We start from the raw sequence: 14919 nt of genomic DNA on the forward strand, positions 1-14919 counted from the left end.
GCTTGGAGCCTGCTTGGGATTCTGTGTCTCCCTCTCTCTCTGCCCCTCCCCTGCTCGTGCGCTGTGTCTCAAAAATAAACGTTTAAAAAAATAAACCAATATTAGAGGACAGTTAAAAGTTAATCTTTCACATCCTGACACATTCTAAACTTTGACTGCAATTATGATCTCTGTGAGCTCTACTTTTTAGCTTTTGGCTTCCGAAATTGTCACCATTGAATTTTCTGATGTTCATTACAGCCTTGAGAAAGTTGAAGTTTGAAGTAAGGGCTGTCATCATCTCTCTATACTTAATATTTAGTTGAAGACCACTCATCAGCTTGGCAATGGAATGCTTTACTATGGTAATTTTGATTTTGAAACTATGTCCTCTGAGAACATTAAGTAGTTCATGGAGTTTCTAATGAGGCAAAGGATAGAAATCCAAAACACATTATATGGCAAGAGATTTTTCGTTATATGCTTAGAAAGTACATGATCAGTAACGCCTACCTTTGGGTTACTCAAATGACCTTGGAGGGGAAGAAAAATTAAAGATGTTGAAAATCGTAATTTCTGAGAGTATTTACCTTCAGGTCAGCAGCATCAAAGGAAGCTTCAAAGTAAGTGACCTTTTCTTAAAATTTGAACCTTGTTGTCCCTTTCACCTAGAAACTGTTATCTTAGCTCCTTTTGTCTTTCCCTTTAGATGATAGAAGATGTTTTGGGAGAAGGGTCAGTCTCTGCCAGTCGGTTCAGTAGGTGGTTCTCTAACCCGAGCCGATCAGGAAGCCGATCCAGCAGTCTCGGGTCAACACCACATGAAGAACTGGAGAGACTAGCAGGTAAAATGGCTTCAGATTCTGACCTTGAATGTAGATTGGAGCTTTCTCTGATAATGGTTCATTTTGTCTTCATTAGTTAGGGTCCATTAGGGTTAAAGGCTCTCTGGATACTTAAAAACCCCTTCAGTTTATGCCTTCTTAATACTGTTGAAGATCTGTTTCTGTGTTTTATTGGGACTAATTGATTATAAATGTATTTACTTGCAATATTAGGTCTGGAACAAGCCATCCTCTCTCCTGGACAGAACTCGGGGAATTATTTTGCTCCTATCCCACTGGAAGACCATGCTGAAAATAAAGTGGATATTTTAGAAATGCTACAGAAAGCCAAAGTGGATTTAAAGCCTCTTCTTTCCAGTCTTTCTGCAAATAAAGAAAAGCTTAAGGAGAGCTGTAAGTGTTTATTAGAGTCTGCTTTAGGCATTTGAAAAAGTGTGGATATCAGGCAGTTGGTTCTAACATACTGCTGTTTCATCAAAAGTCAGATAGTGGGTTCTATTTAATATTTTTCAAAAAACTTTTTATCAAACAGTACCACCTCTTTGAGAATCTGGTAGTCAGTAGACTTTCCATCCAAGTCTTCCTTATTACCTGGATCCTGATCATAACACTTCCAACTAATGTTATAGTTCTCCTGGGCATAACTTGGCAGCTTCTCACACGTTTGCCCCAGTCTGCCATTTTCTTATGTTATGCACTCTCAACATAAAACCTTAATGATAAAATAACCATAGCGAAGGTAGCAACCTTACTGATGTTAGGCTATCTGGGATTCTTGTCCCTGATAACAAGTCTCCAGAAGACTTATTATGAGAGGTCCTCCTGCAAGATGCACATTAAAGATCTTATCAAGTCTTAAAGCATTACACCCCAAGTGGTCTCCCGTTTCTAGCATTGTAACACTTAAGGTTTATTTATGCCATTTCGTACTGAGTACATAGTTATGGCCTTATTTCCACTGTGCAGCTGTGATTTTAAGGGTTATCAGTTTGTCATTTAGGGCATCAACCTTTTCTGGCAACCTCACTTCAACTGTGAAATAAATTTTCACTTTAACCATCATGATAGCCCCAGAGAACTCCTACCACATACTCCCTTACTTGGCTTAATCTGGATTTTCTCAATGTTTCAGCGCATTCAGGAGTTGTGCTGTCAGTAGAAGAGGTAGAAGCAGGGCTCAAGGGCTTGAAGGTGGACCAGCAAGTGAAGAATTCAACTCCCTTCATGGCAGAACACTTAGAGGAGACCCTGAGTGCTGTAACCAGCAATCGACAACTCAAAAAAGATGGAGATATGACCGCGTTCAACAAACTAGTGAGCACCATGAAGGCAAGTGGGACTTTGCCTTCTCAGCCCAAAGTCAGCGTAAGTATTTGGCACAAACCCAAGCCTTTTCTCCTATTCCTTCTTTCTGTTCCACTTCCCCCTATAATAAATGGACTTTTAAAAAAATGGTATTCTAAGTTGGAAGTTCTTTAATAGGCATTTGGTCCTTGATGCTTTTGTGTGTTCTTTAATTATCACTGTGCTATTTGTTACTAGAAAAAGCAGCTTGTGGTTGATGGATCTTTTATAGGTGATAGTTTATAAAGATAGAAAAATTCAGATATAACTTTAAGTCATTGCCAAAAAAAGGTGTAAAAATATTTTTGGATTGTACTCTAAAGAAAGTTTCCTATTTATTCAGCTACTTAAGCCAAAATAATTCACCATATGTTTACAGTACATCTTTCTTTTTACGTTTTTTAATCACTCCTATACACCGGGAATTACCTGCTTTCTTGATCAGGCAATTGACAGTGCTATGAATAACTTGTAAAGTATCTAAGATGGATTTTTCAAGATTATTGCATTCTGTTAATTTACTAACTAGAAAAAGCTGTGACATGTAAAACCATCCTGGGGCATGAAGTTGGTTAGGTAGTGACTGCATGCCAGCAGATGCAGGTGTATAGTGCGTACTGGTCTTTGTCATAACACATTAGCGGTGGTTCTTAGCCATGGCCTGTGTCAGTATTGCTGTCCCTTGATGATACAACGTGATAAGGGAAGCAGGGCAAACATGAACAATAAAAACGTAAACATAGATTTGTTGCTAAGTTACAGCAAATTTATTAAATTGAGTTTTGCCTCTTGTTTTCTTTTTTTCTTTTTTTTTTATCGTTTATTTATCCTTGAGATAGAGACAGAGCATGAATGGGGGAGGGTCAGAGAGAGAGGGAGACACAGAATCTGAAACAGGCTCCAGGCTCTGAGCTGTCAGCACAGAGCCCGACATGGGGTTCGAACTCACGGACTGTGAGATCATGACCTGAGCTGGTCAGACACTTAACTGACTGAGCCACCCAGGTGCCCCAGCCTCTTGTTTTCTTCTAACATCATCATTTCTGGGAACTACAAGTTGGTCATGGTATCAGTAACTGTTTGATTCATCGTGCCTTGTACCAAGGGAAGGCGCAATTGATTGTGGGAATTTTTTTATCTGACCAGCAGTTGACAGATTCCAACAGAGATGCCATTGTTCCTGGCCTTAATGCCAGGACTGACTACCTCGGGAAGAAATCATCTTAAGTAGACTCATTCCTTTGTATCTGACCACACCATGCCAGTTATAGGGAATGTTTTCTCTTAAACTGCTTCAGAGTTATGTCCATACAAAGAATTACTAGATCCAGATGCTTTCACATGAGCACCAGATTAAAAGATTGCAAACTATACTTTTCTCATTCATCTGTGTCTCGGTGATTGTGTGCTTATAAGTCAAGTGCTTGAGTCAAGTCTTGTTAAGTGCCTTCTTTTAGTGTAAATGAGTAAAGAAGTGGGAACAGGAGGATTCAAAAGTTTACCTGATGCTTTTGAACATTTCGTTTCAGATGTGATGCTAGGGTTTGATATTGACACAGTTGACCCTGCCTTGTGAGGGTAACTGGTTTGATGTTGGGGTTTCAGTGGTCTGAAATAATATTTGGCCAAGGGAGTGAGCCTCAAACACCTGTGTAAAGGGATGGATGATATAATTCAAGTTGCTACACAAAAAGTAACACAAACTCAACCTAACCTAGAAAAGAAAGCAACAAGGAAACTAATGTTTAGCACACCAGGTATTATCCCAACGTATTGCTTGAGCTGCATGTTGTTGTTAACTCATGGTCTATTTTAAAATCAAGTCAATTACTATGGCTGTGTGTGTTATGTATATACTATTATCCGCGTCCATCTGTCTAGGTTCAACCATATTGTTTCATCACCAAAAAAGGATATGTTGGTTCCATCTAACCTCCATTTCAAATTGAATTGTAGAGACTCTATCCTCCAAATACAGTAAGCCATGTAGTATAAAGTTGCCCTTTTTTGTTAGATGGAATTAAATGACTCTTGAGATCTCTTATTAAAATCCTCTGCAGTCCCAATTCCAAAACCAACAATAAAACACTTGGAGATCTTTGGGTTGTTTGTCATGCCTGAGGACATTGCTGTGGACCTTGGCAGCTTCATCTAGTAGAAAAGAAAACTGTGTACCAGAGAAAGCACTTCACGCAGAGCTAAATGGACATAAGGATGTCCTGAAGTGCAGGAGGTAATGTCATTTGGATGACTGCTGCTGCATTAAAAGCACAAGAAGTGGAGGATCTGAATTTTGTCCTGTATATGAGACCCATTTTGTAACAGCTCATTAAAAATACTAAAGTTTAAATTTCCTGAAATGTGAAACTCTGAAATATAACAATCCTGGCCAACCTTTAATGTTGCTTACTAGGTTTTTAACTACCATCTGTAGTCTATAAATCCTGTTTCAAAGATAATGGGTAGCAAAGGTTGCCTTGAAAATTAAAATCTATAAATTATCAAAATTTCCTTCTTGTTGCTTCTTACTAGGTGCTCCTCTATTTCACCATTTCCTTTTTCTCTTCTTTGGGTCACAGTAGTAGAGACAGTGAAATGCACTAGGGTTACCACAGGGAGGAAAAGACCATCTGAGGGTCTCTGAGTGGACTTTGCATGTACACGTGCAGATTCTTTCCATTTCCAGATCTTTGGGACCTGTGTGTGATGAGCAAGTGGAACAGGTTGATCTAACTTAGATTTCTGTGCTTTTGACATCATTCTGCTTAAGTGCCAACTCCCTGGGGAGTTTTTAATGCTTTCTTGTGGTCCCCAATTAATCTGTAAGTTGTGTGTGTAAGAAGGTTAAAATAAGTTTTCCTTTGACTTTTTTAGCGAAACCTTGAAAGCCATTTGATGTCCCCTGCTGAGATTCCAGGCCAGCCTGTCCCTAAGAACATCCTGCAGGTACTTCACCATCTTATATCATGGCCTCGGAGTCCTGAACACTAGTCCTCTGAACTGGTTTTGTGTAGTGGTCCAACTTTGGGCCTTAGAGAATGATCCATGTGGTCTGACAGTTGAGGGTACAGTGTTGCTACCTGGCATAGTTCTGTGTCACTGTTCATCTCATTGTGGGGTGGGGAGGTGGCTGAAGATGACAAAGCTCTTGACTTCCAGTTTACAGGTTTGCAGTGTCTATAGAAATTTAATGTATCTAACCTATATTTGTAGCACTAACTTAAAGCAAATGTTGCTAGCTGAACAATGAGAGAAATGTGTTGCATGTACATGTGCCAATTCCTTCAGTGGAGCATGAGAGAGATTCATCGTTGGCTTCCAAAAGTTAATCCATAATTCATAGCCTCTGACTAGGAGAAAGAAATAGGCTTGTTCACAAGGATTACTTTTTCTGCCTTTAGGAACTTCTGGGTCCACCAGTTCAGAGACCGGCTTCTTCCAATCTTCTCAGTGGCCTTATGGGGAGTTTGGAGCCTACAACATCTTTATTAGGCCAAAGAGCACCTTCTCCTCCCTTGTCACAGGTGTTTCAAACGCGAGCAGCCTCAGCAGACTACCTTCGTCCTAGAATACCATCACCAATTGGTAAATGCTGCTGTGCATTGGGGCGCCTGGGTGGTAAATGCTGCTGTGCACAGATGTCTGTCCATTCTCCCCTAAACCACCACAAAGGTTATACTTGTCCCCTAGAACTGGCAAAGTCTTTTTCATGGGTATCCTTGAAGAATTTAAAAAGAAATCTGAGAATTTATTATGCTTTTTTTGGGGGGGGGTATGGTGAGGCACAAAATTGGAAGATAGTTTATCTGGCTGCCCTTCTAGATAAATATGTTCATATTATAGTTTTCTCTCCTAAGATTGATCACAATTATATAAATTGGATCTAGCTCTTTAGTCTTGTTCCCTATTTTGGGAATTCAATCCAAAAAAGTTAATTTGGCTTACTAGGTTTTTCCTTAATAGAGTAGAAGTCAGGCTAGTGGCTCTCTACCAACCTAATGAAGTTGGTATGCAGTTAACTGTGAGCGCTGATACAGAATGTAAATAGAAGAAGCAGTTCTAGAAAGCGGTCTAACATAAGTGTTGAGCAAAATCTCATTGTTTTCTGTCACCCTGGACCACATTAGGCTGCTGGCCACTCTGGCCCCTGCCAGTCATACCTTGAGAGTAAGTTTTTGTAATCTTCCTTCCACAATTCGCAAGATAGAATGGAAAGAATGTAAACCTCAAAGCACTGGACTCTGGTTGTCAGCTGTTTCCATGATAAGGAGCCAAATCACTGAGTAAAAAGCACTTCTCTGAGAGTTCTCAGCTCTGAAGGGACAGAGCTGAAGCTTAGTGGGGAAGATGTGAATATAGCAGTTTGGATCATTAAGTGCTCTGATTAAGGTCCACATCACCCAGTGTGGACTACAGAAGAGGGACATCATCAGCCTGGAAGTCAACACTTCCCTGAAAGAGATGGTGTTCAGTAAGAAGCAGCATGCATTAGTGATAACGTCTCTCTAATGGATGTGTGCTCTCTTGACATTCATTGAATCTGCAACTTTCCCATCAGGTTTTACACCAGGACCACAGCAGCTACTCGGAGATCCATTCCAAGGCATGCGCAAACCCATGAGCCCAGTCACGGCCCAGGTCAGTCTGAACTTTCTCTAACTCAATTTTTCGCTTGTTTTTCATCCTTCTTGTTGACTGTGGGATGGAAAATTAAATTGTTGCAATGCTTAGAAGTGAGTTTGAACTATAAACCAAGCTCAATGAAGGCCAGAAAATTGGTGAACAAAGTCACACTTTGTTAAAATCTTGTTCGGTGGGTGGCAGCACAGTTTAGTCAGGTTTGCAGTATCTAATTTCTCTCAGCTGCTGCATAAACATACCTTTCTAAGAGTGAAGAGAGACCTTTGTAGAAAGTGCATTGACTGTCCTCATTTTTCTCGGATCTTCCTCTGCCTCTTCTGCTCAGCAGATGAGCCAGCTAGAATTACAACAGGCAGCTTTGGAGGGGCTGGCCTTGCCACATGACCTTGCGGTGCAGGCAGCAAACTTCTACCAGCCTGGTTTTGGCAAACCACAGGTGGACAGAACCAGAGACGGATTCAGAAACAGGTAAGTTACTAATCCTGCCCTTGTGGGGATTTGCATATTAATTTTCATCAGATTAGCAAATTGGTTATCCATAGTAAAATTCTGTGATACACACTGCTACATTGTACAATATATGGTGAGAATTCTGTCTCCCAAGTGTTCAGTAGAGGAAGCGATATGATTGAATTCTGCAGGGACATAGGCTTTTTTCATTATATAGGATTTTTATATTCTTGATTTAAAGGATTCATTTTTACAAATGTAGCTAGCTAATATAGCTCCTTATTTATAATTGTTAGATGATGAAAATTTAGTAAAACTCCACCTAGGTTCTTCCCCTACAGATTCCTTGTTGAGTTACCAAGCTGTCCTTTGATGCAGGTTTGTTGATCCATGGTTTGTTGGTCAGAGTTAAGGTTTGTTGATCAAAGCTATTAACAAATGATTAATGACTTCAGTCTCCTCCTGTTCCTTCCGATATTTGCAACAAGTAGTAAAACAAGCCATTACTTAGGGGGAAAGGGCTAGCAATATTGTTCTTTTTTGTTGTAAAATAAAACAGAAAACTGCATTAAACAAATGTACAGCTTATTACAAGAAAATCCTTTGTTAGCTACCCAGAAGCTATGTGCCCTGTCCCAGTAATACCCCTTTCCTCCCTCAGAAGTCATCCCATCCAGCCTTTAAAAGTAAATACTGGGGCACCTGGCTGGCTCAGTAGGAGGGGCATGTGACTCTTGATCTCAGGGTCATGAGTTCAAGCCCCACGTTGGGTGTACAGATTACTAAAAAAATAAACTTTTAAAAATTGAAGAAAAATAAAAGGAAATGCCACCTTCATTTCTTCAATTTTATCACCAAAATGTTTATCCCTGAAACATTAAGTCCTGCCCATACAGTATACTTGGTAGTTAAGAGGTACTTGTGTTTTGGTATTTTTCTTAAAATTGTATCAGTGTCTCATTGTCTGGCTTCATCTGTTTTTATATGTTGACCCTTTCAGAAGACACTGAGACTTAGTGAAGTACTGTGTATTCTTGCATAAATGCATCCTATATATAGCAGCCCTCACCCTAAAGGGAGATCTCAGGACTGGTCTATTGAACCCGTCACTGGATTTCTCTCTGTAATATAATGTAGTTTCTTAATAATTCATTGACTTGATTTAATTGACTTTCAAAGCACTTTTGATATCCATAATTTTATTTGCTCTTGGCAACAATCCTGAGGTAGATGGTGTAAATAACTGCATTTTACAGATACAGAAACTTAGGTTTTTAAAATGCAAGTTACTCAAAATGAAGACCCAAGTCAGTGTCAGTAGAGCCTTTATGTTGTTTGGATCAAATGTCAACCTCTAAGGCCCTCCCTGAACACCCTGTATACAGTTATGTCCCCTAACAGATATGCCTTTCTCCTTGTCTCTATTTTTTCTTATTGTGCTTATCACCTTCCAGGTTACTATTTATGTTTTGTCTATTTCTCTGCCTATAGTAACTTTTCTGCCCTACAAACAAAAGAATGTAATGAGGCCAGAGATTTTTTTTGTCTGTTTTGTTTATTGCTGGATCGCCAGCACTTACCCCAGTTTCTAGCACAAAAATGTTTATCAGAAGGAATATATGATAGGTTGTGCAGAACCACCAGACTTGGGGTTTTCCTCATGATCACTCAGAGTACTACTGATCTGTTTCTTCTTTGTTGTCATGCTCAGATTCTCTGTGGCAGCAGTGGGGCTTATCTGGTACTGACTGGAAAGAAGCCATGGTTTAGCATTCTCATCTTTATGATTTAGGAATTTCCAGAATCACTAAGGCTTTGGCCCTCATGGCACAAGGTCTGACAGCTGAAATGCAGTGAAACTCTCATTAGCCAGTGAGCTCATATAATTCATTTTTCTCTCAGCCTGTTTACATCTTCATCATCTGTTTTCTCCAAGTTAAGGGAGAATGGATACAACGGGGAGAAAAGAGAAGTCTGTTGTTTTAAACTTTATTTGGAAGACTTGGGATCAACTTTGTGTGTGGACCAAGAGTGATGGGGAATGCTGCATGTAACTGGGTCTTAAAATAGCTGAAGCTCTTGGCCCTCTATTTGAACCAGTGTCTTACGAAGCATCAATTCTGTGCCAGGCCCTGTGCTGATCAGTATTGCTCCCTACTCTCTGGAGCACAACCTGGACCACAGAACGAAGGCCCTCCTTAGCCTACCTCACTGGCATAGTCTACAAGTAAAGTATATGCCAGCCCTGGATAACTACATTCCCAAGACCGTATACCTGATCCTTCTACCTGAATCATTGTTCTCCATCTTCTAGCTTTCTCATTGGTCACACCCAATTCAATGCAGTTCCTTCCCATGGTCCCTTCAGTAGGAGTATTCTGTCACTCCTTCTATACCTCATTTTCCCATTACACCTTATTAGTATCTAATATGTACATACCTTAGTTTCCCCTAGGTTTGCGTCTCCCCAGTGGACAAAAGAGTTCCTGCAAGGCCCAGGACCATGTTTAATCTTTTGTCTTCCCTTAGAACTTAGCACGTGGTTTTGCATATATTAGGCACTTAATAAATGCTTGGGAAATTGAAATGGATGAGGGAAACAGGATATTAAAGTTCTAAGCTGGTCTTGAGTATTCTGTGGTTTTAGGATTTGGAGTTGGAGCAGCTTGGAGCTCATACTGATACTTGGTTTGTTCACAGGCAACAACGAGTGACCAAGTCACCAGCACCCGTGCACCGAGGGAATTCCTCTTCCCCTGCCCCTGCTGCCTCCATCACAAGCATGGTCAGTGACATTTGCTTTTGTGAACAACTTCAAGGCTTCTCCGTTCAATTGTACCTATGTTGTATCACTCTGTGCCCCAAAGTGTCCTTGAGTGCCTTCCATAGGAATAACTGACTCAGTCTTTTACGCTTGCTTATTTATTAGGTCTTCCCCTTTCAGGATACAGTCTAACTCTTAAGATTCTAGTGAAGCCCCTACATTGGGGAAAGTTTGTTCCAGCAGATAGAGGAGTATGATCTATAACATATAAGGTAATGTGTGTTCAAACAAATGAACAGTTGGATTGGGGAGTAGGGGAGGATAGGGGCCAAAGATAGGTGAGATGGAGGGGTGAATGGGGTTGGATCATGAGGAGTCCAGTGAAACAGTGGAGACTTCACAAATTCAGATTCAGGTCTCAGTGATATGAATTAAGGCTAGGACAAAGGAGTTTGCTTCTTTATGACGATAAATCTAATTTTACCACTGACTCATTCATGTACCAGCATTTTTTTTTTTTTTTAAGTTTTATCCCCCAAAGATCTTTATCACCTAGTTAAAGCTGATAGACAAAGGGAAAAACTATTACTCTGCTTCCGGACCCCAAATGGGTCTCTGCATTACTAGAAGGGGCTCTTGTGTTCATAATTCATGCCCTGTCTCCTACCATCAAGGATTTAGGGTTAATGAGAAAAGTCACATGCACAGTAAAATCATCAAAGTAAAAACAGGCAGTGAAGAGATGAGGAAAAAAATGACCCCAAATGGTGAGTCCTAGGGCCTGAGGAGATTATTAAGATAATTGTGAATTTCCTGGTAGCCAAGTTAAGATGGGATATAATTAAGACTATAGAGGAATTTAGGTTCTGAGGTTGTCTCTGAATTATCCTTTCCCAGTTGACAGGGCTCTTGCTCTAGAGTATACTTCTGGCCATGTTCTTCCCCTGTTCTCAGCCTAATCCCAGGCTGGGAAAATGGCTGAAGCAGAGGTTGCATAGGTAGGTCCCTATCAACACAGACACAGACAGGTAGGTTGAAGTTCTATGCTTTAACTACCTTTGTGCTAGAGCTAAGTCTAGGTTTTGGTGAAAGTGAGATGTGAGCAAGGGATGATGCACTTGGGACACCACCCATATGGCCCATCTATTTCTTTTCCTCTAGCGGGTAAACACCAGAACATTGGAGTTGGCCTCTGCACGTGTAGCCAGTAAGGGGACTCTTCAGTTTGACCAATTAACTCTGGCTTGATTAGGAAAGGCAGTTAGAGAATGTGCTAATACTGTTTTTCTCTGCAGCTTTCTCCTTCCTTCACCCCTACCTCAGTGATCCGTAAGATGTATGAGAGCAAAGAGAAAAGCAAGGAGGAGCCAGCATCTGGAAAAGCAGCAGCAGCTCTTGGTGACAGTAAAGAGGACACTCAGAAGGCCAGTGAAGGTACTGCAGAGCTGTTGAGGGTGTACTGCCTAAGAGTATGTGACAGAGCACGGGCTTGAGTGCTAATCAGCTGACCTGATTTTCTGCAAATCCCTGCACAAAACCCCTGCCTGCTTTGGAATACACAGTTCTGTGTTTGACAATGAGAAGTGTTCAACCAGCTTCACGGTTGCTTAACCACTTGAAATTCTGACCAATCTAATAGTGGTACAGGATGAAGAATGAGATTTCGTTTAGAATCCTTATTGAGGCTTCATAGTTGAATTATTAGTACATTCAGCAAATTAAATTAACATGGTACAAGCAGTTTTACTTCTGAAAGATTCTCTCTGGTCTACAGAGACTAAGTATCCAACAAAATCTGTGCAATGGGTGAATAATAAGGTGTGGAAAGCCTTTTAGAAGTGTATAGAAAATGTGAGCAAGGCTTTTAGGAATTGCACAGTTGGGATTGTCAAGGACATGGTGAAGTGGTTCTAATAGGTTTACACAAGTCTAGAGTCTTGGTCTGAGAGCTTTTTGCCTGTGAGAAAGCTTCTGAAAAAAAAATCCTGTCAGTTCTACTAAAAGGCAATTCAGATTTCTTCACTAGTCTGTAATTTAAATTTCCATTGCAGTGGATTTGCATAATTTTACTTTCACTTGACTTTCCCCTTAGGCTAAAAAAGCATGTTAATCTAGGATAGTACTAGCTCCCACACAGATCCAGACCACAACCATATGGGCAGGCAAGCAAGGTGCCTGAGTTAGACCACCAGACCATAAGCCAGATTCACTTGCCCATAGCTATTCCTGGGTTGGGAAGATTAGAAGGGTAAACTCTGTTCCAGCAATGTATTTGGAGACTAGAAAACTTGTGGTCTTGTTCCAGCTCTGTCCCTGACAAACTACCCCTGTGTCCTTGACTAGGCCTATTCATAAGGTACATGGTGTTTCCTATGAAACAATCCTCTGAATTTGTAAGATCAAATAAGATTGTAAACTTCCTAAGAAGTGAGATTTACTGGATCGTTGGGAAGACAGCATGTTTGGGAGAAGTTTGCCAGTACCAAAATATTCTCTGTCTGGGTCCTTACAGAGAACCTAGTGTCCTCCAACTCTGTGCCCAGTGCTGATCGAGACTCTTCTCCCACTACAAATCCCAAACTGTCAACATTGCAGCGGTCTTCATGTTCTACCCCACTATCTCAGACCAACCGTTACACCAAAGAGCAAGATTATCGACCTAAAGCAACTGGGAGAAAAACACCCACCTTGGCATCCCCAGTTCCAGGAACACCTTTTCTCCGCCCTGTCCACCAAGTTCCCCTTGTCCCCCACGTTCCAATCGTTCGGCCTGCTCACCAGCTTCACCCAGGGTTGGTCCAAAGGATGCTGGCCCAGGGAGTACATCCACAGCATCTTCCAAGTTTGCTCCAAGCTGGTAAGTTTCTGACCTGGCATGACAGCATTTGCCAGAATGGATGAAGTACTGTACTATGAGAGGTTTTTTTGTTTGTTTCTTATCTCTAGAAAGATGTTGCTAGATTTTTCCATCTAACTGGTGGGCAGTGGGTCCAATCCAGTCTATCCCTTAGTCCATTAAAATATTAGGAACCTAACTTAAGCACTGTTCATTGTTAAACTTGTAGATCAGCAAAGCTTGAAAATTTCCAGGTAGATTACTTCTCATCACTTTTTTTCCCCCTGTCCAACAGGTGTGCTTCCTCCTGGGATGGACCTGGCTCATTTACAGGGAATATCAGGCCCAATCCTGGGTCAACCCTTCTACCCTTTACCTGCAGCTAGTCACCCTCTCCTAAACCCTCGTCCTGGGACACCTCTGCATCTGGCAATGATGCAACAGCAGCTACAGCGCTCAGGTAGGTTCAGGAATGGGCCAGGGGAGCTGGGGATGGGCTGAACAGGCTTAAAGCTTTTGGACCAGTTTCCAGTGGAGGGGATGAATTAACACAGTTCATTCTTTAAACTTATCCTAGCAAGATCGGGATAAGGGGATAATCAGAGAATACGAACCCACTTCTGTGGGATTTGGAACTCCTGTCCCTGTAAAGACAATGGGAGCTGATGATGCTCTGGCATTTTTGTCCTTTGCCTCTTGAAGAGAGGAGGCTGAGAATCCTGACAGAGGTTCAGCACAGGGACTGTACAGAGTAGATGCCTTCTCCCCATCTAATGTTAGTACTTTTATGATATGATTGCTTGTCATGGTAAGTAGTGGACGTGCCATTTAGGATGGCTTCTCAATGTGGATGACTTCTGAATAGCCCTGCTTTCCAAGGTATTTTGTAAAGGAGTTAAGCCCTATAATAAATCCTCTGGTAAAAAATTCTATTTGTAGTTTTATGAATAGGATTTGAGTAAGGCAAGTTCTGATACAGAACTACTTTCCCCTACATGCTGAGTGATAACCCTTCTTTCTTATCCCCATAGTTCTTCATCCCCCAGGCTCTGGTTCCCAGGCAGCAGGTGTCAGCGTTCAGACAAACCCTCAGAATGTGCCCACCCGATCAGGCCTGCCTCACATGCACTCTCAGCTGGAGCACCGCCCCAGCCAGAGGAGCAGCTCCCCAGTGGGCCTCGCCAAGTGGTTTGGCTCAGATGTGCTACAGCAGCCCCTACCCTCCATGCCTGCCAAAGTCATCAGTGTAGATGAATTGGAATACCGACAATGAACAGGGCAGGCAGGCTCACCTATGCCTGGACCTATGGTGGTACCCTGATCAGGATTCTGCTTCATCTTGGGTTGATTTACAGGCTTTTACTTTGGAGCATTCTGTGCAAAGCTGTTTAGGGAAGCCCAGGCACCTGGTGTGGTCTGCATTGACAGAAGGATCTTAACCAATTGAATGGAGCCTACATGGTCTGAATATAGGATGCACAGTGTTGTCGGTCCTGGAAATAGTCTTTTTTTTTTGTAAGATATGTGAATGAAGTGTTGGTGTCTTCACCAAGAGGTGGCACCTAAGGGTTCTAAGGAAATAAATGTATAGACCCTATGTACAGACTTGTGTATAAACAACTTTTGTATATACATATAGGATAGCTTTTTTGAACTTATACAGCTGTATATAAAAGTAGCTGGTATTAGTTAAGCCTGTGTCAACAGTTTGGATTTTTTTCACTTGTACATTTGGGACTTTTTCTTTTGGTTAATTAAAGTTGCATATGCTAAGTGTGTGAATGAAGTGAATGGCGCTGTTGTGTTTCAATTCATTCCTTCTCATTTACCACCAGCTGACCTATGAGGTTCAGTAAGTTCCCTTAGGGAACCTGAAGTTTTAATTTTTATGTTTATTTTTGAGAGAGTGTGAGCAGGGGAGGGACAGAGAGAAACAGAATCTGAAGCAGGCTCCAGGCTCTGAGCTGTCAGCACAAAGCCCAACACAGGGCTCAAACTCACAGACCACGAGATCATGACCTGAGCTGAAGTCGGACCCTTAACTGACTGAGCCACCTAGG

General features: G+C 41.4%; 1 protein-coding gene across 4 annotated transcripts in view; it reads left to right on the forward strand.

The window, feature by feature from the left end:
* EIF4ENIF1 (eukaryotic translation initiation factor 4E nuclear import factor 1) overlaps nt 1-14645 on the forward strand; it is a 44526-nt gene extending 29881 nt beyond the window's left edge. For 2 of the 4 annotated variants that reach the window (XM_047087916.1, XM_047087917.1), the window contains exons 8-19: nt 689-824; nt 1038-1217; nt 1957-2189; nt 5043-5114; nt 5570-5753; nt 6727-6806; nt 7135-7277; nt 9960-10044; nt 11319-11457; nt 12536-12880; nt 13155-13319; nt 13891-14645. In XM_047087916.1, coding sequence (XP_046943872.1) covers nt 689-824; nt 1038-1217; nt 1957-2189; nt 5043-5114; nt 5570-5753; nt 6727-6806; nt 7135-7277; nt 9960-10044; nt 11319-11457; nt 12536-12880; nt 13155-13319; nt 13891-14132 — 2004 coding nt within the window. In that variant the 3' untranslated portion in view covers nt 14133-14645. The remainder of the gene's footprint in view (nt 1-688; nt 825-1037; nt 1218-1956; nt 2190-5042; nt 5115-5569; nt 5754-6726; nt 6807-7134; nt 7278-9959; nt 10045-11318; nt 11458-12535; nt 12881-13154; nt 13320-13890) is intronic. The other 2 variants (XM_047087918.1, XM_047087919.1) reach the window with 2 other exon arrangements.
* Nucleotides 14646-14919: the final 274 nt, after the last annotated feature.

The sequence above is a fragment of the Lynx rufus genome, unplaced genomic scaffold, assembly GCF_022079265.1.
Source record: "Lynx rufus isolate CCGP_SWC_20201006 ecotype Redwood Valley unplaced genomic scaffold, mLynRuf1.p SCAF_24, whole genome shotgun sequence".
Classification (NCBI taxonomy): Eukaryota; Metazoa; Chordata; class Mammalia; order Carnivora; family Felidae; genus Lynx; species Lynx rufus.